Source organism: Dufourea novaeangliae, unplaced genomic scaffold (genome assembly GCF_001272555.1).
Source record: "Dufourea novaeangliae isolate 0120121106 unplaced genomic scaffold, ASM127255v1 scaffold3, whole genome shotgun sequence".
Taxonomy (NCBI): Eukaryota; Metazoa; Arthropoda; class Insecta; order Hymenoptera; family Halictidae; genus Dufourea; species Dufourea novaeangliae.
In genome coordinates, this window is record NW_015373880.1 from 96,437 (window position 1) to 121,172 (window position 24,736).

The 24,736-nt window shown below is 34.9% G+C and overlaps 1 protein-coding gene across 1 annotated transcript; it reads right to left on the reverse strand.

The window, feature by feature from the left end:
* Positions 1 to 250: 250 nt before the first annotated feature.
* On the reverse strand, positions 251 to 13,408 carry LOC107193606 (serine-rich adhesin for platelets). Its single transcript, XM_015583123.1, has 2 exons — positions 13,283 to 13,408; positions 251 to 2,089 (listed from the first exon to the last, which is right to left on the reverse strand). The coding sequence occupies exons 1-2, from the start codon at positions 13,406 to 13,408 to the stop codon at positions 251 to 253; spliced, it is 1,965 nt and encodes a 654-aa protein (XP_015438609.1).
* Positions 13,409 to 24,736: the final 11,328 nt, after the last annotated feature.

Consider the following 24,736-nt stretch of genomic DNA (forward strand, 5'->3'; position numbering starts at 1 on the left):
CGATCAGTCCGATCGACAGTCGCGAGAGGTTTCTTAGATCCTAAAAAACGGTCGGTCCTTAAAATTACTTTCTGAGGCAGTTGAGTTGGAAAGAGCGAAAGTATCAGTCGTGTGTGTGTGCGTGTGTGTGTGTGTTTTTGCGTCTAGTTTCGATCCGTCGACTTCGTGGAAAGTCGATAGACCGTCGACTTTTGTTGATCAACAACGCGGATTCTACATATCACCGTTCACGGCCTGATGGATCCCCCCTTCACAGGGCAAGAAACTTCATCAGCGCGTCATAAATGAGCCGTGGGTTGATGGTGCCGTCCGCGGTGTACCGGACACCCCTCAAGGAACCGTCGTCGTGACTAACTACCCCGTATTCACCGACAATGAAACCGTCCGGGGTTCTCTCTTCGACCCTGTACTTTCTGTAGTTCCTGCCCTCGACCACGTACCCAACTTTGTGTCCATCCTCGACCTCGGACGCGTTCGAGGGCTCTGTCAGCATCAGCTGGGGCCCGTGAACGTTCCCGCTACTGCTAACACTAACAGATTCATCCACCTCGTAGTTCTGTTCACCCGGTTCCCCGTCACGTTCGTAACTCAACGGTTGGCCCTCTGAGTCGTAAACCCTGCTTGGTTCACTGTACACTTTGGCGGGCTGCGAGTAGACTTTTGCTGGCTCGGAGTAGACTTTAGCTGGTTCAGAGTAGACCCTAGAGGGCTCTGAGTACACTTTTTCTGGCTCACCGTAGACTTTCGCTGGTTCGCTGTACACCTTCGCTGGTTCACTGTAGACTTTAGCTGGTTCACTGTACACCTTGGCTGGCTCACCGTACACTTTAGCTGGCTCTCCATATACCTTCTCAGGCTCACTGTACACCTTCGCTGGCTCGCTATAAGGACGAGCTGATTTGTAGTTCTTCGATGATTGACTGTAGACTTTCGTTCCTGGACGGTTGTAATGGGACGCGTCGTAGTGTCTTCCAGCTTTCCGTCCCTGAGCCTGGTAACGCTCCGAATGAACCTCCATTGGCTCCTCGTTGAACTCCTTCGGCTCTGAGTCTTCTTCTGGCAGCTCGTAGTTCTCCTCCGTTGGTAGGGTGATCATGTCCTCCGGTGGATTATGAGAGCTATTGTTAGTCTCTAAACGATGTTCAGTGATAGCAGGCGTGTGCCTGTTCACTGGCCTCGGAGTCACTGAACTCTGAGCCCGCCAGCTGGTGCTTGGCGATCCCTCGTCCACCGAGAACTCGCTTCTGTTCGATTCGGACACGATATTACTGAGATCCTCTGTGACGAAACTGGAAGGTGGTGGTGTCACCGTGGTCGTCGTTCTGGGCGTAGCTGTCGTTGCAGCTGTCGTCGTTGGTTTCACCGTCGAAGTAGCTGTCGACACTTTCGTAATCGGTGCTCTGCTAGAGGTGTAGTTTGATTCTCTCGTCGATTCTTTAAAGGAACTGTTAGTGGCGCTTGATAGCCGGCTGACAGTGGACGCGTCAGTGTTGTCGTAGTGCTCCACCCTGACTTTATACGGCGTTGCTTCGACGGTGGACGTCACGCTAACTCCGATCACCTTCTGTCTGCTAACTCCTTTGTTGGATGAAATGCTAGTCGCGTTTGTCCTAGCTGAAGACTTATCTCGGGTCGTCACAGACGTGACCGTGGTACTCGAGCTCTGTGACGTCAATCGCGTTGAAGAGATGTCACTAGTAGTGCTCAGTTCATCTATCAACGACGCCAGATTCTGCTGCCTGTTCTCCAGCGTTTTGTGGCTGATTGGGTAGAATCTAACGATCTCTTCTCGGCCGTTTGTATTCCGCGCTCTTGGCACGACCTGTCTGTTGCCGGGATTCCGCGATATTCGGTAGATCGACGCCTCGTGCTGATGAGATTCCGCTGTCGCGCTATCTCCGGCTGCCGCTGCAGTCGATGATGCCGTCTGCCCCTGTCCGCCCCGCCTGAAACCTCTGCGTCGCTGGGGCGGCGTGGCCATGGCGCCGTTTATGAAGACTGACAGGAATTCCGTACCGGCTAGTATATCGTTCCTCTTCGCCGGAGCACCGGCTACTTCGTCCCACACCAGTGCCGCCTGCAGCAGTACCTGGAATATGTTCGGTCGTTCAATGGAATGCGGAAGCAATTTTCGATATAAAAGGAAATGATAGAAAGTAATGTAAAGAAGCTCTTAAAGTAATATCTCGCTCTCCGAGGTTGACATGAAGTTATAGCTTGCTCTTCTTACATCTCTCAATCTCTTATCTGTAGACCTTAGTGGCCTTGTTGGATGCGTGTAATGGGTTCCAATTAAAGGTAGTGCCTGAAGTTAATGAAGGTTATGGATGGTATTGGATTGGGAGGAAGCAACGTAAAATTGAAGTTCGAAATATTCTACTGACGAGGTGGATATCTGTGTGTATTAGAGTTGTCAAAACAATGAATTTCTGAGAAATAAATGTGAGCTAGTTTTTAGGAAAGTACGGACCAATCATTTTGGCTGATTTCATAGTTCCGCTGTCAATTTTTTTCGTGAGATTAGGAGCACATGTTTAAGAAGATATTCTTTTTCCGACATAGGAATAATGTAATAGCAAATAAAGTCTCTTCTTTTCTCTATTTAAAACTTCGAATTGCACAATGATCTTCCTCATTTTATAGATTTACTGCATTTGTTTAGGCTTTTGTTATTTTTCGTTGGCGTAAGGTAAACATTACAGATTGCTGCATAATAAATCTCGTTTTTGAACTGCAGACTTTACACGATTTTACAGTATTATCTTGAAAAGAAGATTTTATATCGAAGTAGGTCGAAAATCTTTTATTTGGATCGAAACTCTCTTGCCAACGAGTTACAAGCATCTTGATTCCATTTTTTCCGATTTTGAAATGGCTAGAATGAATTGCGTTGAAAACAATTTATTATGCAACAACCTAATACAAAATTTTACTTTCAAGATTTAAGTTTAATTAAGTATATAAAAACGATGAAACTCTTCTATATAAATACATTTTCTTGTAGATTCACTGCATTCTGTTCTTTAAAACTGGTTTTCGTGTTATACATAACGAAGTTGTTGATTCTCAAAATGTTATAGCTACTTAAAATGCATCAATAAAAATTGTAAACTGGACTCTATACGAATAAGGAAAATAATGAGACATTCTTTACCTTTATGTGAGAAGACTATGCATCTGAAAAATAATTCTCACGTCTGAGGAACACTAACTTTTACTTGACTTAGACCCGGAAGCTACAGATTGCCGCTGTTACTGTCACCATACGTTAAAGCTTCAAAGCTGTAACATTCTTTAGTAAAAATTCTATATTCTATAAAATTGTCACGTTCGTGACTCTTTGGTTATAAATGTCTTCGATCGTAGAAGGAATAGAATTTATATTAAAAATATGAATATTGAACAGCAAAAGCTACTTATGTATTCTGATAAAGTAATGGTAAATATTTAAAAGACTTTTACTGCCAGGTTTCTCGTAATGTGTTAAAGTAATATTTTTAAATAAATTCAAAGATACATTCTTCTGCGTTAGCTATAAAACGTTCTTCCGTAGACATATAATTTGAAGTTTTAATTAACAATCATGTAGTAAGAAGGATATAATTTCTTGTGCAATTGGAATGGAAATGACGTTGTGCATCTGAACAATGAAAAATCTGAAATTCAATTTTTTACGCGTTTTACTGTCTAAGATAATCTCCATAAGTTCAGTGGATACGCGTGAGAATAATGATGATTTCATGTATGTCTGGCCACGATAAACTATTCCTACTTGCATTAACATTTCGGAACGGAGGCTGATGTGTCGATTTTAAATTGAAATTATTAAAAATATAAGAGGAAAGAATATTTTTAATTATCCATTTGATATGCTTCAATATTTTCATAACTTTCATAAACATGTTCACTGTAAAAATAATTGTGAAAAATATTGTACACCGCTATTCAATGTCATTTCAAAATAATTTTGTTCTTTTATCAAGTACTTCAAATAAAACAACAAATATTTGTGTTCTTGAATGTGTTGATAGTAGACAGTTAAAAATAGTACATTCCTTTCGTATAATTACACTCAGGGAACTTTTTTCTTCACTTCAGAATACATATATTAAAATGTAGACCTGAATAAAAATTATTTTATTAGAAAAATAGGTACTCTAATAACTAAGATATCAACTAAATATTCTATTAGGTATACCAAACAGTAGTCTACTATTTCTTGATGCTAGTATTCATTTCTATCGAAATCAAGCAAACAATTTTTTAATCTTATTACTTTTGAAAGGTCAGTATGACGATCTTAGGTACTTCTACTTTTCACTATGTATTTTTGGAATAAAATCTTGCCCAACTCTGTTGTATTCATAATGAGTTCTTACCACCCTACATTATTATTACTCGCTTTACGGTTAGAAAGATATTTTTAATCAACAACGATAGTATATTACTTATTGGTGCACCTGACAAATCATTTAGTCAATAAAAATATAAATATTTTCAAACAAAAGTCCATAAAAATAATGTATTATTGGAATAATATCGTTTTTAACATTCTCTACTCAATTAAAGTACCCTGTAAGTAAAGTAGCTACTTCTGAATCTCATGATACAAAAAGAAAACGGGCAAACTTCTGCCTCCTTCTAATGAATTCACAAGTAAATAACCGAGTAATGAATGTGTTTCGCGTTTCGGTATCCGTGTACAAAGATAGTCAACAATCCCGAAAGAGCTAACGAAGTTACGATAGCCGGGACCGGAGCTGTAAAGCTGCATCAAACTGTCAACAATGTATGACCGATCGAACCGGGTTCTACCGTGGAACGGGCCAATCAGCCGATGACAGAAAAACAGTTCATTGAGCATTTAACTAACACGATAGCTGACAATGAGATCGGTAAAATAATGAGCGCGTATGGTGCTGTCAAAAGTTTCAGAGCGGTTGTTAAGGAGGAAAATATATATATATATATATATATATATATATATATATATATATATATATAAAATATCAACAAACTGTTGTGGGGCCCATTAAAGCCACGTGAAATCGGTGAACAAGCTCGTAAGTGCTTCACGCCCGCGAGGACACACGGAACACGTCGGTCCCCATTTATTTTTCAATCCCCGGACGAGCGATAAAACCCTCCTTTCTATCTGACCATTCTGGATGCACGAAGGTCACGCCAGGTGCATCCGTGCAATTTATAAATTACGCTCGCGGCCGTATTAAACGTCCCCTGGAACGGGTGTAGCTTATTGCGCCCGGGAGGGCCTTATCTCCACGCGTCTTTCAGAGATGTCACCTTGTTATCTTTCGAAACATCTCATTTCCTAGTGTATTAAAACGATCGTCCGGCCTTCGTGTTGACGTTAACGTCCGTCCATCAAGGAAACATTGAGCCACCCTCCTCAAACCGGGTGCGTGTATTGCGTGAATGCTTATCCTTTGACCATTGAACATTTTTATCGTTAATATTTGCTACGTTCATTATGAAGATGAATTGAAAGATAAGAGTGGACGTTTAAGTGTCAAAATTTGAATCACAAGTGTTATTACATTGACAATAAGGTCACGTGGTATATTACACTATGTTTTTAACCCATTAAATTCCAAGCAGTAAAATAAGGCAATATTTTACGCATACAATTATTTATTACTTATAAGAGTGTATAAGGAAGAATATACAGACTATCAAAGAAATGTCTGGATCGGTGCTTTTTGTATAACAAAATGTTGCGTTTACGTAACTTCGGGCAATTCTTTATTTGAAAACGTAAGGAAAAGGACTTATATATTGTTTTGTCGAAATACATATAAAAATTCCATTGTAATATTAGACATTATATTATAGAAGCCCACTATAGTAATTCCTCGATGGATACGACACGAGCATCGGCGTCATTCCCACCACTGGGATAGTCCCCCTGTGGAAGCAATTAAGCGGAATAAACAGAAGCTAAACAGAGGCTCGACTTTGGGCAAAGAACACATTTATGAGGGACTAAAAACCTTTCCACCTTGGGATGAATGCTTCGAAGTGGACCCGAGTACGTGGCACTCACCGAGATATTACTGTGCATAAGAAAAATTCACCAAAAAATTCCACTGATTTAAAAATAAGTTGGTTTATCATAGTGCAACGGACACTTCAATTTCATCAAACTTTGAAACGTGGTAGGATCTAAGTGGAAGAAGAAATAGTGAAGAAAAAAATAATAAGCAAATCTTTTAAATACTTTTTTATGAGTGCAACATCGAGAATAGTATTCAATAATGTAAAGTCACTGAAAAAAATTGCCAGTGAAAATGTTGCGTTAAGGCAATATTGGGTCTGAATAAGTTAATGAAACTTCTTACAAACGTGAAGAATTTTCATTAGAAGACGTATCTTTTATTTGAATGTCTGTTTAAATATGAAAGTAGATGTGTAGTGTAATGGTTATGGCGGCAATTTCGTAATCTTATAGTGTGGAGTTTCCGTCCCACTGCTATAAATAAGTTATGTATAAGTGGGGTTACTATTCAGACTACATACTGTATAATAAGAACAATAGTTCTTTCAGATCTAACCCTTTCTGTTTCCAATATATCTGGAGAAAATGATTCTTTAGACTATTTTACATAGATTGGGTTAAAAAAGGTTGTATCAAAATTTATTCAGGACATAGATGCAAGATCAAATGTGGTAGTAAAATAAACATTGTTACATTACAGGAGATGCTCGAAGTGGTGACCGTTTGCGTCAATGCAAAGTTGCAATGTTCGTATCGCTGCTACCACATTTGACCTTGCATGACCTTCAATGATATCTCGCTGAAGTCGTCTTAACACCGGCTATCACATCGCGATAAAAAAAACATAGCATTTCATTAAAAAAAATACAGATGACCTTGAAATCTCCTCTATGCCTTCACCCACGCAGAAAATGTTTGTGTCACAACATGCCCCCCTCTATACCGTGTAAGCTTTGTACATAACATTTTTTCATATTATTACAAATAACGGCAATATTCAAAGTGGAGGTAGTTATCGCCCCACCTTGTATATAGCGTAGTCATATATTTGTGGACCGTATCACGAAGAAATTTAGAAAAGGTATCATAGCATTCCTTTGTTTTTCTGCCTTTTCGCTTTTATTGCAAGTATTTTTATGACGACAACATTTATAGACATTTAAACAGAACAACTTCCAATTTTTTTGTCATTAAAAGTCAGTCAGCGTCGTGAGGTGAAATTCTCTTCAAGACCCTTGCCGCAGTCGGCATTTAATGAGTTACTGATTTTCTTTTGTATCGTTACCGTGGATGATTCAACAATGTCGTAGTATTAATGCTATTTTAATTGAAAATCTGAAGAAATTAAAATACATCTGACAGTCGAATACGTAGATGAAACTCTAATGCAGTCTTTAATATTTAATGGAAACTTAGTTTTATTAAAAATAATAAAGTGAATACGGTGAATACTCTAAGGTTATACTCTCAGTAACTTAAAAGTAAGACAAAACCGTTATTATAATTTATTTTCTGTTGCATTTTAAACATTTTTTTAATCTATAATATTTCTGTTAATTACCATACATTTCTCGAAATCATAATCGCCCTATGGCGCTAACAGTTAAAATCGTTGAAATAAGACAGTTATTATAATTTAATTTCGGTTGCATTTCAAATTTATCTGTAAGCTATAATATTACTGTCAATTACAATAAATTTTTCGAAATCATAATCTCCCGATAGCGCTAACAGTTAAAATCGTTAAAATGAATGTTTACTTACTCGTAAATAATCAATAATATAATTACGTCATTTAACATTGTAAAATTCAAAAATTATTTAATGAAGAAGAAAGTTATAAATAAATTCACCAAGAAACAATTTATACAGTCCATTGACTCGCTACCATTTGCATTAAAAGGACAGTTCTATCTATTCTTCGAGGAATAAAGATAAGGAATCGTATTTAAAGTGCGGTATTCGAGCGTAAAAGTCGGCAGATCGTTTGTTCGTGCTGACGCAATCAGCATCAGCGACCTTCCGCAAAATTGCAAAAATCCGATTCAGAGCGCTTTACGGCGGCCGAACCACGGGACGACACACTGCAAAAAACGGCAGTAAAACCGGGCTCACAAGGTACGAGCCTCTTTAAATTATTAACGGCACGACATTCTGCGCTTGTGCATCGCGAAGAAACATTCTTACGCTTTTTCTGTCCTACAACTCCTTTCTCCCGTCCACCGTTTTCTTCCGACATCGCGCCGCGCCGTGAGAATCACGTAATAACAGTATATTTTAAGCTTTTTGTGTTTTGTAAAAAGCGCACAATTCGGTTTTACAGAATTCTAGCCATGATAAATTTCGGGAATCCATAGAAAATTTTGGGTGAATGAAACGATCCTTTTTGGTATTATTGCGAACCTTGTCGAAGGAAACACACATTGCGTCTTGTTTTGTGTTCGTTTTTATGTAGTGTCTGTAAATTGATCGCATCATCAACGTCAACGGAGAGTAAAATCTAGATCTGAATTTCTTATGCAAACTCTAATACGTTGTATAGATATCTTTTTCTGAAATGTTACACAGTGTGAATATTTATGATTGCGTCACATTTTATAAAGTCTTTACATTCACTAATTCAAGGAGTAATAAAAGTTTACGTTATGAACGTATGATTGGCGTAACAGTTAACACGTTAAATAGAATCGTGTACTTTTAACTGTAAAAAAACTTTTACGGATCGATAAAGAATAAAAAAATGTTTGAACGATAATTGATTATTTACGAAATTTGTGTCGGTTTATGAGGAGGTTGATAATAAAAAAGTAGAATAAAATATGACACAGTAATCACTACTCCCTAAGTTTTGTTAAATTTATTGTAACAAGCGATAATCAAATATTCTTCAAATAATTTTTAGTTTAGCAATATGTGAGATATTAGCAATAATTACTAGCTAATACCTTAATCATTGTTTCACAACTTGTTTAGTTAACATTTAAAAGATTTAAAACATTTATACTTAGGGATTTCTGAAACAGTCGTAGTAGTCGTAATAATAATTTGTAATTGCATAATCCGAATCCACTGATTGTCAGTTTGATATTAATCATTTCTACAGCTTTTATGGCGATTTTACTATAAAGGAGCAGAACCACGAGAATACAAATTCCTTTTACGTTTCTTAGTTTTTGTAAAGAACACATTTGCTGCCGCATTCCACGAAAACAGGAGAAATGGACTGAAAAAGATGCAAAGAGGTGAGAAGGTGCAATGTGGGTGGATACTTTATGATGCGCTATGCGACAATTTATTATTCCCCCCTTTGAATTCTTCGATGGCGTTGTTTACATGGGAATGAATAGTATTGGTTGGAAATTTTAGACTCCATTTTATCATTTGAATGAAGCATAACTGATAATAAGTAATAAATGATTAACTTGGAAAATACACTAAAATAAAGGTTTCAATAATGTTTACAATTATTTATGTGTTATTATTAACGTAGTAAAGCATCTAGTGCAGAATTTCAAATTCTGCTGCATTTCCATTCTTGAATATTAGTATCTGAAATTGTGAATTTCCATTAACATTCGGAGTCTAATCATAAACAACAATCGTTTATACTAACTTACAAAATTGTACGAACATGAAAATATAAAAACTATAAAATCAAAAATATTAAACAGTCCGGTTATGTTTGTAGAGATAGATATCGTATAAACATTCAATTTTTCGTATGTATTACTATTATTATACACTATATTTCTTTAAGCAATTGAGAAAATATTGTGTGATAAACATAATATTACTGAAGGGAAGAAATCATTTTAAGTTTTAGACCAGTTATTTTTCTATTTCGATACTATTTATAAGGTTATTCGATATAAAAACTACCTAATATAAATTTCTCCTAGAAAAATTAACTATCCAGAAAAACTTCTGAATGTCGTCTTGAGATATTGATTAAATTATGAGAAACTGATGAATCCTGTATACAGGGTGTCCCATTTGAACCTTTACACGCAATAATCACCGGAATTATTCGTTATTCCAAAAAATATTTCAAGCAGAACTTACTTTGTTTCGAGGGAGACATCTTATGATGTTCACAGGTCTCATCTAGGTGGATGTGCTTTAGAGTTTAGAGATTTCAAGGAGACCTTTATTTTTTTAGATGAACACATATATTTTCATTTAAGTAGACGTGTAGCCCGTTTTGTGACGAATTCATTGACCTACGCGTTGGTCTTTCAAAGTCATTCAAGGTTATTTATTATCGATCAAAACTTACAACAGTACCAGTGTAAGTAACATTGTCTTCGACCGAATCAACGGAATACTTCGGTAACAGGAATCTTGGGAACGCCCAACAAAAGTAAGTTTTGAACGGCATTAAATGACCTTGAATGACCTTCAAAGACCAATACGTGAATGAATTCGTCACGGAATGGTCTACATGTCTACCTCAATGAAAATATATAGATCCGTTTAAAAAATCAAAGGTCACCTCGAAATCTCGGAAGCACATCCACCTAGATCAGGGGTCGGAAACTGCGGCTCGCGAGCCAAATGCGGCTCTTTGGGTACCTACTTACATGTGCCTCTGAAGTACAATTAAAAATGAAAATACAATCAATGAGAGCAATTTTTCCAAGATTTTTTCTTCATTTAATAAAGATATAATTAATATTAGAACTTGTTATAATGTTACTTTATATTTTCCTTATTTATAAAAATATATTTATAGCTCTCAAATAATTTATAAATTGTTGTAAGGGACAGGTCTGGCTCTTCCGTCTCAAAAGTTTGCCGACCCCTGACCTAGATAATTGATTGTCCCCCTCGAAACAAAGTAAGTTTTACTTGAATCATTTTATGGAATAACAAATAGTTTGAATGATAATTGTATGTCAAAGTACATATGGAACACATTAAAAAATTCATCATTGCGCTATTAGAATATAAGAACGCAGTCTGAAATTTACACCATAAATTTCTTTCCCCGGGCAATTTGTTAAAACGGGAGGAACGTATTCAATAAATAAGGGGCCAGGAATTATTTTCCTAACAGGAGATCAGGTAAATCGGAGAACATTAAGGGACTTGTTTCAAAGACGTGATTAATACCTTCGCCGTTGGATTCGCCGGGGTTCACCGGAATTAATAATCGTGACTTCGGCTCGTGCGAATTCCCATAAATCGTCGCGCATATACGCACGGTAGATATTCGCTCGATTTATAAAGTGACCGACAACGTTTAAGCCGACCGGGACTGGTCTTGAACGGTTTCCTGTTGAAAGGAGAACGCGTATCGTCGTGCGGACACACCGCGGATGAGGTCATTCGGTGCACCCACTTATTACCCTTCCAGACGGCTTGCGTTTCTGCTGCGAAGTTATTTGTTTGAAGCCCGTGAACCGGTGGCTTTATCGCATAGCTTCTAACAATGAACATTGAACACGTTACATAGTTAAGGGGTCATGTTCAGTCAGAAATTTTCAAAAAATCGATTTTTCACTTTCTACATTTTCTTTAAGTACAACATCTCGAGAATGTTCGGTGCAAGTTTCAAGGTAATCCAATTAAAAATGACAGAGTTACAGGCGTTAAAAAATGAACATTTCATATAAGTGTAAGCTTGACTTGAAACTTTAAACGCGTTTTTCTCGAAACTACATTTTTCAAACCGGTGATCAATATTTCTCGAAAATTACTGTGTCGATTTACATGAAGCCTTCTGCGCCTTATTTCAAATCAGAAAAACTTGTCCTTAAACGAAGGATTTTTTTGTTCGTTCCATACTTTTTTTTTAATTGACCAAAAACGAGTGATTTTTTAGGTGAAAATCGCACTTTTTCAGTAAAATGTTCGCCATTTTGTTCCTAATCAATATTTCCAAACATCCTTCGTTCAAGGACAAGATTCGTTCTGTAATTACATAAATCTTTCTGAATTTTTAATTTCAGATGACCCGTTACGAAGTTACAGTGATCACGGCGGATCACTTTTTGTGGAGAGACATCCGGGAGATCGCTCACCATTTATTTACTAATAAATATTTTTAAATAAAAAAATGACCTTATAATCTAGAAACTGCAATCATTGAAACGCAAACACATTTTTTGAAAAAAGTCGTATATTTTTTTAGAAAAAAATTCCCGAAGAACACGCTTTTTTCGGCCTCCTGACTGAGCATGACCTCTTAAGAGAGTATTTTAGTGTAGGGGAGACTGGGGACAAACGTAACTACATATTTCTGTCTTTGAGTCTGTAACTTTTAAATTCTGTAGAATTTAAGCAAAAAATCGTATACCATATCAAGCCTTGATTACAGTTAAACAGATAAAAAGTTTTGCAATCTTCAATAGGCGTCTCTTATACATCTGTATGAGTTGAATACGAATCTGCAAATCGTTTTCCCCAGAATATACAGTTTTTGAAAAAATGAATTAAAAAAAATTGGAAAAATTGCAATTTTAGAGATGTTTTGTAACATACTATTTTTGTACATATTTACAGTAACAACTGTTGAAGCCCGTGAAGCAGCGGCTTTATCGTGTAGCTTCTAACAAGGAACATTGAACACGTTACATCGTTAAGAGGGTATTTGACTGTAGGGGAGAATGGGGACAGACGTAACAATTTATCTTTTTGAGTCTCTAACTTCTAAATTCTGTAGAATTTAAAGAAAAAATTGTAAATATACGATTGCACACGATGATGACAGTCTTCAACATCTAACAAATTTTGCAACCTTCAATAGGCGTCTTTTATAGCTCTTTATGAACTGAATACAAATCTGCAAATCGTTTTTCCCTAGAATATACAGCTTTTTATGAATATTTGCAATTTTAGAGATGTTTTGTGCTTTTTATAGTAACAGTTATTCAGTTGATTTTCAGATGAAGTAATTCTCTGGACTCCCCCGAACAAAATGATGTAAATTGTTATTATATTATTGACCTCTAAATGTGTTTAAATAATGAGCAAAGTGAACAAAACACCTAAAATGCACTAACTTTTGCCGATATTTTGTGATAGAGATCTTTTTGTTACGGAAGGCGTCAGGGAATCTACAAAGTTTTACAAGCTAGAAAATTCAAACGTTGAAATCTCTTTAATAGCTTTTATGATATAAATAATGGGAGTCGTCGTTATTATTTTGAAAGAAAAATATTGTATTGGCAAGGTGATCACACGAGAAAGGATAATTTTATTTTATCGTCGCTTTTCATTATTAATGTGAATTCTGTAACTTTCCATCGACGACAAGGCACAGACCTTGTCAATGACCTTCTGCGATGATTTCTTGCTGTCAGCGTAGTGATCGTCATTCCTATCTGATTTAATTAAGATCACTTCACCGACAGGTGCTCGAGGGTGAATGTACTTTGGACATTTACGCATTATGTCAACTTGTCTGGCTCACGGACCAAATTTGATTCAGGTTTTTAATGGGTTGTCATACTTCTTGATCACGATCGTAGGAGGCGCCCAAAATACATGAATAATTTCGAGGCACATTTTCAGATTAATGCAAAATCGGTTGCAACTGTAAAAGCAATTCAGATTTCTTCATAGTTTTTGTTGCATCTTATCAGATTTCGTCCAATTGCCAAATACGTGTTAATCATACAAGTCGTTAAAAAAGCGAAGTGCTACATTTATAGTGTTTCAGGAAGTCGATAAATTGACTGAAGATATAGTAACCATTATAATAAATTTTAAAAAAGAAACACACTAGTAAAACCAGGTATAATTGAACAGATAACAAGTAGATTTTGCAAACACAGTAAACTAAAGTATGTAAAAGTAATGCACAATATGTTTTACTTCTAATAGTAAAAATGAGCATAAACAATTGTTTAACCGATTGACCGTAAATGATAGTTCATTATTCGTGTCTGTAGTGATGATTTTGCACACCTTGTATAGATATTTAGAACAAAATGCTATTCCTTTCAATTTATTTTGATTCTACAAACTCCTATTTTCAGCCTAATGCTTACAAGATCGCATAATAACACAGATTCGAATGACAACTAACGACCATTTCTTCAGGTTTGCCATTACTTTCTTCATTAACACGTTCCGTGCCACATGTACCACCGGTGGTACACGTAGCCTGAATGGGAAATTTAACGTGTGCCATCGGTGGTACATATGGCACGGAACGTCTTAATGTTGAACTGTAGTTTACAACAAGACCAACAGCCTCTATTAACAAAAGTCTGACTTGGGGAACGACATAAAGATTGTCTGGCTACGTACGGCTTTTTTCACTGTGGCACGGAACGTGTTAACAATAGATAATGTCATTTTCATGTATGATTTTATATCTTGAATATTTTACCAATTTCAAATCCAGTTTATCGTATATGTAGTTAATTAAAGCGTTGTATAGTTTACTTAAAGCTCGCTTGAAAATAGTACATGGTATCATTCCAGTGCTTTCTTTATACTAATTCTCTGATAAAACATTTGTGACTCGTAACGTGTTTCGATAATCATTATTTGGAATGCTTGGACTTTTCAATAATCGGCATTCGGATAATCGATGTTCTACTGTACTCTACCCAGTGTAATTGCTATTATAGACCATAATTTCTTAAATGTGCCATTAGCATACAGTAAGGTTTCGATTAATACGAGTTCAAATAGTGCGATATTCGATTTAGTGCGAATTATAAAATACCAGATCCCATTTAATGCAAACAAAAATTCATTCAATGAGACTTTTTTCATTTGACACAACTGTGGAAATAATTAATCTTTTGTGTTGACGGCCTATAAACTTCTTCTGTTTCATAGAGGCGATGCGTAAACCGTATCTGAACTTCTTGTTACATATTGATGACGTGACATGTCAAGCTACTTAACGTCTTTTGCACACTACGTTCTACTTAATGTTTTATGCGTATTTTGTTTTAATTACAATTTAATAAAATACGTATAAAAAAGTATATTTAAATATTTTTATTATACATATATTTTCTTTAAATTACAACCAATCCCTATATTTCAAGTATTCGAATGTGTAGTACGAATTCGAATAACGCGATCAATTTCTGGGATTTATTTCTCGCACTAATCGAGACCTACCTGTATATGTTTTAAAAATAGTTTCGATAGATTTACTATTGTTCAACGCTATTCTTACAAAACGAGCTATAAACACACTTCTTATTTCAACATATTTTCTAACAATAAGAAATGCCTGCTACAATGAGTGAATCTTTTCGAGAAGATTATTTGTACGACAATAATATTTAAATATGAATAAAATATAATTGATAAATACATATAGTAGCGGGCATAAAAGTTACCACTTGTTTTATTTTTACTACTCTTTGACTTTAACTTAAAACTTTAGTATATGGTTAATATATGTATATTCTGATAGAGAATTAAACGCTGTATAAAATCCAGTATATTAAGATTTTATGTTGATATTAAAAAATAATGAAAATAAAAAAAAATCAGAGAAGTAACTTTTTTGTCCACTACCTACACCTACTGTATAAAGGTAGGCATTTTGAAACTTTGTTATGAGTGACAGAATATTTGCAAAAAATTATGAAAGCCTATGTGTCCGTTCATGAGGACTAAGGAGGTTAATAACAACGTCATGAATGGTACACGCGTTCGATCGAACTGTTAAACGTGAATGAAGGAATTCGCGTGGGTACAAGAGCGGACAAACGTTGGACCCGATCGGGCGTTTATACACGCGTTATAAACAATATACAGGTGCGGCAATTTTAGAGACAGCCTCGTCACCAGGAAAGAATCGTAGGTTTTTAGAAGGGTGTGAATGAGCTCAGCCTGGCTGGACGCCGATATTACGTGTCTTCGATGAAATTAGATTAGATAGTAACTGCAACTACTGTATCTTGATAGAGATCGACAGTGTGTCACCAAACTGATGGTTTAATTCGAAAGGAAATATTTCTATACGAAGAAATTACTGAAAAATGTAGGGGAATATTTTTGTGTATGGAGCGGACACGCATATTGTGTCTGTCTATTAGTCACTACTTCTACATGTAATATACAGTAATGGTCGAAAGGTAAGTATTTATTCTCTATCGACCTTAACCCTTTCAGACCTGGTGGTCACATTTGTGTACATAATGTTTCTTAAAATTTCACACAAAGCCTTGGGTACAGTGGGTTAGAGATCCATGTATTTCTTATAAATTTGAGTTTATTTATGTTCTGATTGTTTTTAGTAGGTCTAGTGAACTTAGAATTAAATAATATTGATTACTAATAGTTCTTCAGTTTCAAGTGTTAAGACATTATTATTAAGTGTTATAAAGTGCTGTGTATGTTGTTTTCGTCATTTGTGCTATCTTAGGTGTCATGCGATACTTGAGTCCTAATGTACACATGTGTGTAGATTTAACATCTACAAAACTATGAGACATATAAATATTGTTTTTAAACAAAATATTATCTAAGCGGTCTATTGAGTTGAAATGTGTAATTAAATATTTTTTGTGTTCTTCAAAGAAAGTTCAGGTCTGGAAGGGTTAATACATTTTACTATATCATTTCTATTAAATTATTGTTGGACAAAAATATTAAAATATTATTGACAATGTTTATAAATATTGACACCAGTGGAAGGTAATTGTAGTAGCACATCATCGAAGCCAGATAGGGTCGTATTGATCAGATATTCAAAATGAATTTTCTTCAAAATGAAATTCCATACATAAAAATTGTATTCTTTCTCATCGTTTTGTTACTGTATATAGAATCGATTTTCTTTCAATTGTATCATCTATTCCCTTTGTATTTTTAGGTATACAACCTAGATCTGAGGTTCACTATAGAACAGTGTATTTTACTGATTATATTTAATTGTACACGCTCTTTCTGATGTACATATTCATATAATAGAGTATGTACTGTCATGTTTAGACATTTCATGACAGTAAATATAAAATTATTGGTTAAGTTAACTTTCCGCTTCTAATGAAAGAATTTATTTTGAACATTTGTAGATTTCTCTTTTGAAACATTATTTGAAATATAGTTATAGCTACATTATGTAGTTATTAATAGCACAGGAACATACAGTTAAAATATGTGAGAATTGCAGTAGATGTGTATATTGCTTGTGTAAGTGCATAGAAAGTAATCGCATTGCTGATAAAGAATTGCAGCATCCAATACGAATAATGAACGGAACACAGATATGTAAGAAGAAATCTTCTAACGACTATCGTATAGAATATTATTTATTATGCATAAAGAATACATCACTTCATTCACTTTCACCACAGATAACCACGTACTTACAAAAAATAATTCACTAGATGAAATTACAAATAAAAGAAAATTTATGTCATTTACTAAGGAACTCGTAAAGCTCAAAATTAAGTAACAACCCACTTTATTTTACAATTCATACATCTTCTGCTTTAAAGGATACTTTAAACATATTTTAGTATTAAAAATGTTGTAGTACAGTTTGATCTTTCGTGTAAATTACAGGAAAACAGTATAGAACTATAAATATCTTCCCAGGCAATAAAATCGCCGAGGAGTGGAAATATCAAAAACAAGGTTACTACAAGATCTCGATTCGACATACCCAAATACATTGCGCAACATCCGATTTAACAAATTAATTTTAAAAGACTTATTAACCTTCTTTTAAAGGGGACACTAATTGATGAGGTACAATGTATCCACAGTGATACGTGATTATTTATCACAAGCAGTCATTATGTCTGGTGATTAATCAATACAATGAAACATTCAGTAACTTCGATTACTTTCAAGCATTGTAAGCTGGTTTTAACATTGATGCAATCGAGCGCAATAACGTAATTAAAATACGATAGGATACGCTACACTGAGGGAGAATATGAATGTCAATTCACACAGGTGCGGCCCCCTTTTTAAAGGCGAACTCATCGCGAAAGAATCACGGATTTGAGAAGATGCAAGTGGGCGCAAGTCAAGTTAATGCTGTCGCCCCCGATTCCAATGTTATTTTCAACGTCTCTCAGATGCTTGTAGTCGGCTGACCCACTTGGTGTGTGCGACTTTGGTCTGAAAATGGAAAACAGCCTATGTCGAACGCAATAACCGAAAATCTTTCCTTCCAATCTGCTTCAAGGTGTAGTAAGTGAATTGGATTACATTTTAAACAAGTTGAATCGACCTTATTCGTTGGTGTCAATTGTTTGGCCCGTTTCTAAAGGATTGGTGTCACTATTTGAAACATCAAATTAATATTGTTTTCATTTCACATAAATACAAGAAAATATATTGGGTTGTTGCCTAATAAATATCGTTTTTGGATTGTAAACACAGTTTCAATGATTATAACTTATTATGAAATCAGGATTTTTAATCAGACTAAGATCTATCTGAATTGACATTCTTATTATAACGAGTTACAAACCAAATGATCTCAGTTTCGTAAAAATTAAGATGGCTGAAATCATACGCGTCGAAAATTGAAATTTTTCGTGAAGCAACCGAATACTTTGGAGAATTTATAATTTTACATATATGTATGTGAAACGTTATAGGTATTCTTTTAATTACTACTATCAAGACAGTGCATTAATGGGGTAAACTTTTTAATAACTCTGATTATTTAGAAATAGCTGTAGTGTTGTGTAACTTCTAAAACAATACATGTTGCGTTGTTAATGATTATTCCGTATTTATTCCATGTGCATGGATCTTCTTTTTAACAATTTTGAATATTTATTTATATGGTTTATAGCATTTCTTGTTTCAAATCTTAGTTATCACCACTTACGTCTGTAATTTTTCTTCTCACATACATTCAAAGGTAACATCGTGAAATGAACTCAACTCAAGTCATCTATATTATATTAAATTGAATTGGACTAAATAAACCAAATACACCGACGCTTTAAAAGTGAATCACGCAGAGTAATTATAGTTGCTCATTCTAATGAACAAATAATTCAACTAAATTAATGTAAAGTTAGTATGAACTTATAGTTCCTGTTTATCACATTATTACTCCGTGTTTGTAGAAATGGAATAAGTAAATAGATTAAACATTATTACACGGAAATACAATTAAAGAAGTAATAGTTAGTAGTATAAGATCATAATAGTCTATACAAGATCAAATTATTTAATACATACTATGTAATAAAACTTCATAACACATACTGTCTACATTAAACTCATAAGAACCATCCAACAGTTTAATTCTGTTACCGTCATCGCGTCAAGTTCTACCCAATAACGTTTTCGTTTCTTCAACGCTGTTACGATTTTCCACACTTTTTCGATTTAATCCTAATATCGTCTTTTCAGAACTGATCATAGGTTTGCTAAATGTGTAAGGAAATTGTTACTAATCTGCGTGTTTCTCATCTCTCATCATTATTTCAAATACATATCTGAACCGAGGACAGTAAGCGGCTCAATAACGAATACACTTACTTAAACGATGCTTGACGAATATACTCGTCATAAGAAAATGACTACACTTTTTGAGTAATGCCGAGTATACTCGTGACGTGAAGAAATGAAATATCTTTTGCTATAAAAATGTAAATTTTAGTAAACACTAAAAAACATATTTCTTTTATTAGAACAAGGGAATCATCGAAAACAAAATTCACTCATTAAATGGTTAAAACAACTTATCAAACGGCCAAAAATGTTATAACGTATAATTTCCGAAACAAAGGTTTTTCCTAAAAAGAAGCAAATTTGGAAAAAACTCTTAATGCTTCCAACGATCCACTCTAAAGTACAAGAACCCTCTCATTATACATGTCTCACTCAAACAAATCCCAATTGTCCACCCAACTCCATTCAACTCCTCCATTATCCTCACAACTTTTTCGTCTCAGAAGACAATGAGAAATATTCGTCAGGAATTCTGTCGGGCGAGTTCCCATGTATTTTTCCAGCAGCCGGTCATCAATTGCGCTCGACTCTTTTTTGCCCCCGATCTTTATGTGCATTTCGGGCGGACCGTCGAGTCCAGTTCAGATCAGCAGACGCGTCGACCCAGAGCACGTGATCGTGGAATTGTTGCGGCTGGGGAGTCTTGTACGCGAAGGAAATGACACGAAGCGTATCGGGTTCTGAGGAATCTGCAAAAGAGGCCAATCAAGGTTGCGACTGGGTGTGGTGTGTACAGTATGCATGCAAGTGTACACACACCAGCCCCCGATATCTCTTCCCCTTTCGCAGCAGCCAGTCCGACTCGTTCGGGGCCAATGTAAACGAGGCCTTTTTCGACTAATTGTCCCCGTTTGTGACGCACTGTCTGTCAACGATCGCTTTTGTTCCGACAACTTCAGCCTCATTGCGACCCGGTCATTTCTCCCTTACGGTGTCGTATCGATGACGGTGCACATGGGCGCGATCAAGGTCAATGCTGTATTTCAGCCGATGCAGGCTGTACAAATGCCCGTATAACGTGTGTTGATGCTGAAAAATTCGCGACGACAATAAAGCTGACGCTGATGGATTTTGTGCATTTATCGCATGGATCAGCGGTTCTCAACGTTTTTTTATTTGCGTACTACTTGGCAGACAATTTCCCTCAATTCTAGTTCCTAATATGTGAAAAATCGTTGTGATTTATATAATCGCTGTTATTTCAAATTTTCTTCGTGTACCTATGAAACACCAAGCATGTAACCTAGGTTGGGAACCGCTGGCATAGATGAATGTTTCAAACTCGATGGATTGAAAAGATCAATAAATTATAATGAAGTTTTCAAGTTATTTAGAATTTGATAGAATCCTTAATAAGGTCAATATGACTCTATTTAACCTAGTTTTCTATTAATTGATGTGTCATCATTTCCGGAGTGTAATCTTTGATTATACATATATACGTAACTGTATTTTAGGCTCAGCTTATCCAAATTTTACAGTTTGCAGCTTTGAAACTGTGACCTTCAATTTTCAAAATTACATAATCAAGTCATGTATTATGTTTCGAAATTGATATGAAATTACCAATTCTGAGAGTCAAAATTTTAAGTTAGTATCAGGTTTGAGAAACATGTTCAATTCCATACGAAGCTTTATTCCAAATAATGTCATTAGTCTGTATTTGATTAACAAAATAACTCACATTTATGTATTAAACGGGATTCATGATTAATTACGTATTAATTACTCAATCACTGACGTTTAAACTATTGATGTAGCTATTATAGTAATGGAGTTAAGATTACACATTTCAATATCTATATTCTAATATTTAAAAATAACCTACTAAGATCTGTTTCGTACATTTTTTTCGATATTCATACAGGTGTAAATGTCATTACGAAAACTGTGCACACGTTCATTTAGAAATTTAAAAAATTAAATAAATTAATATTTAGTGTACTTTTTCACGCACCGAATTGTCTGGAAATTTTATAGCAATATTAAGCCTATACAGGCGATAGCAATCATAACAGATAGAATTGCCTACGGTGACAGCTTATTCATTAGTAATTACAAGGTTGAAACAGCGGTACAACTGTTATACTTGAGATACACCAGAGGTGTAATTGTAATGAAATTCATTTTTTTCCATGTATTTTTCTTTGAAGTAGATCCGTTTTGATATGATACGACGATATGGATCACGGTACGATATCAGTGTTACCCAATAGAAACTAATTATTATTTCTTACAAAACATGCTTCCTTTGAAATCGTAATAATAACTAGAAGAATAATACAGTTAAGTGCTCTTGCCTTTCTCGGTCTTTGGTTCCTTTATTCCAAAAATAACTTATCTGGGTATACATGATAAGTTATCAATTACTTTAATTGTTTCACAAAAGAATCCCTTCTTTGTTTAAATCATACAGTGATTTAAAATTTGTTATCGATAGCGTACATACTTAGAAAAATAATCAGAGAAATGTAGTAATTACAAAGTATGGTACAAATATATAATACAGTAATAATTACAAACTATGGAATAGAAACTTTTTGTATACGGACATGTTAATGTTTGAGTGAAACTTGGTGTCAATTGTTTTCAAAGAATGTTTTTACTTGTACCAATATCTATAAATATTAATAGAGGATTATTATTATTTGTTTCTACAATATTTTGTTTCAAATTAATACCGCAAAACATAGTACGATCAATGGAAGACCATATACTACCGTATTATTCTGTAGTTAGCTACAGTAGAAAAAGTGAGTATTAGAGAGACATATTAGTCCTATCAAAGGTTATGCATTTTTCATCTATTTTCTTTCTTGATTTTCTTAAATGCAAAGCTCTGTGCCGATACAATTATTACTGAACTGTGGCTATTTATGTAAATTAACCTTATTCTTAGACTGATCTGTTAAAAATAAAAATTTAATGAAGTTAAATTCATTCATTTAATAGTTTATTAGGCTCGAAGGAAAATAGAAATTTCACCAGACTCTTCACTCATTTGTATTCTACGCATATGCAGGTGTTATAAATATACAAAATAAGAAGTCCAGTTAGTAAATACAGACTTAGCTTCTTAATTCTGTTACGTGTTACATATGACTCACCGTACATAATTGACACAATGCATGATGTACCTCGAATTTTATAGCAGAATTCTAAAAATTAAAATTGTAATGTATTTTTGTCAGAAACAAAAGCAACAGAAGTTTTCGTACCACTATACTACATTTTATTTCATTATGAATCGATTAAAAATGTTTCAAAAATCACCATAAAATAGTCTTCACATTATAATGGATATTCTAGTAAGTGTCATGATTCATCTTTTATCTCAAAAGAATTTCTACTCCAATCAGGAGACAGCAGACAATATAAAGTGTAAAATGTCCAAACCGTTTCTTATATGTATACCTCTGTTTATTCTGCTGCGATTAAAGCGATTCTCGGAATTTCCGCAATCTTATGTTTATAATCACAAGAAAAAAAGATCTAACATATTCACATGTCAAATACCAACTCACTATGAGAATTCCTTCCATCAATCGTACTTGAAGCGATTGGAACAACAATTAATAAGCTGGACTTCGATGCAACAATGTTGGTTTCTTCGATTTGCCAAGTGATCGCGCGGAACTCTCGATTATTCCCACGCCTCTTTCGAAAAAACTCCGTGGAATCATGATCGGGCTAACCTAATCACGTTCCTATAAATACACACCCGCCTCAGTACAACGCTATTTCATATTGTACACAGCTTATGCAAACGTTCTGGTTAAATAGTTATTTAGCAACGTTGTATGTACAATCTCTGGCCAAAAATTAGGACCACCCATAAGTTTCTAAATTTTTCGCGGTAATCGTAGAATTAAAGGGCCAGAACGTAATATAATAATACTTTTTATTGACTATTAAAGTATGCACACACATATTACATACATACGTATTAATAATTTATATATTGTTGTATGCAATGTCGTATTTTTTTTACTTTTGCTAGGAAAATCTTCCGACATGAATCCCATTGAAAACGTCTGGAATTTACATAGAACCCTAGTGTACGCATCACTTGTCACCACAATAGATGATTTAAAAACAAAATTTTGGATATTTGACAAAATCAACCCAAAATAATGGATACTATAAAACTATGCATAAAGAGTATGTTGGAAAAGGCGTATACTGTAATAAAAGCAAAGGGGGAAACACAAATTATTAATATGTATGTATATAATATATATGTACGTAGTTTATTACTTAATAAAAATGATTATTAAAATACATTCTGGCCTTTTAATCCTACGATTACCGCGAAAAATTGGGACAATTATGGGTGAACCTAATTTTTTATTCAGGGCCTGTACATTATTGAACAACGCCGAAATTGTTATTCCAGCAACGTGATGTAAGAGAAATTAGAAATTTCTTTTTTTTTCTCGAAAATCCCGACTTCGAACTTTTGTTGCAATAATATGACGTAGCGACAGCGAGGTGGTTGTTTGTTTGTCAGTAGGCAGAAAGATCGAGCGCACCATAAGTGTGACACAAAATCTTAATAAGGACGATTAGCAGCGGACAATAGAGAAAGCGTTAAAGTTTACGAGCAAGATAAATGAATCTACGGGTACGATCGCCGAATAGTCACTCTTGAGACACCGTTTACGTTATCTAAATTTTGCTGCGGCATTCCAGGCGCTTAACGCGAAAATATGTTAAACGTGTTGCGAAACGCAAGAAAAACGAGCGCGGTTTAATGACGCCTTGTTAAACAGAAAACAAAGATCGGCTGGCTATCACGGCACATTCGTTTTAATTACAAAACTGCGAGGTTTTATTTCCCTAATGCTTTTGTCCGCTCTCTACTTAGGTGTCGAGTTATTTTTTTTTTTTTTCGCGAATACAGAATGTGCAATAACTTTGCCCGGTTGAATTGTTGCTCTCCTTCTCGCGGTAACGTCAATGAATTCTCATGACACAGATCGTAATCGTGTCTAATTTTTAGAACGGTGATAAACAAGATCAAGATGGAGTTATAAAATGGTTGGCTGGTGTAATTAAATGGAATTGTAAACGCGGACATCTGTTTTAGAGAGGGTACTTGCATTGGAGTTTAATGTTCTTCTAAAACACTGTTTTCTCGAGTGTTCTTGTTGTGTACTCTTTGGGTGCTTATAGGAATTTTATGGCCCTTGTATTTCGTTGACTATTAATTAGGGGAAGTTACGTATTGTGTAATAGAAAAGGTAGTAATAATTGCTTTTATCCTCCACCTTTTCTGTAAATACGTATGATAGTTTGTTTTGTATTATA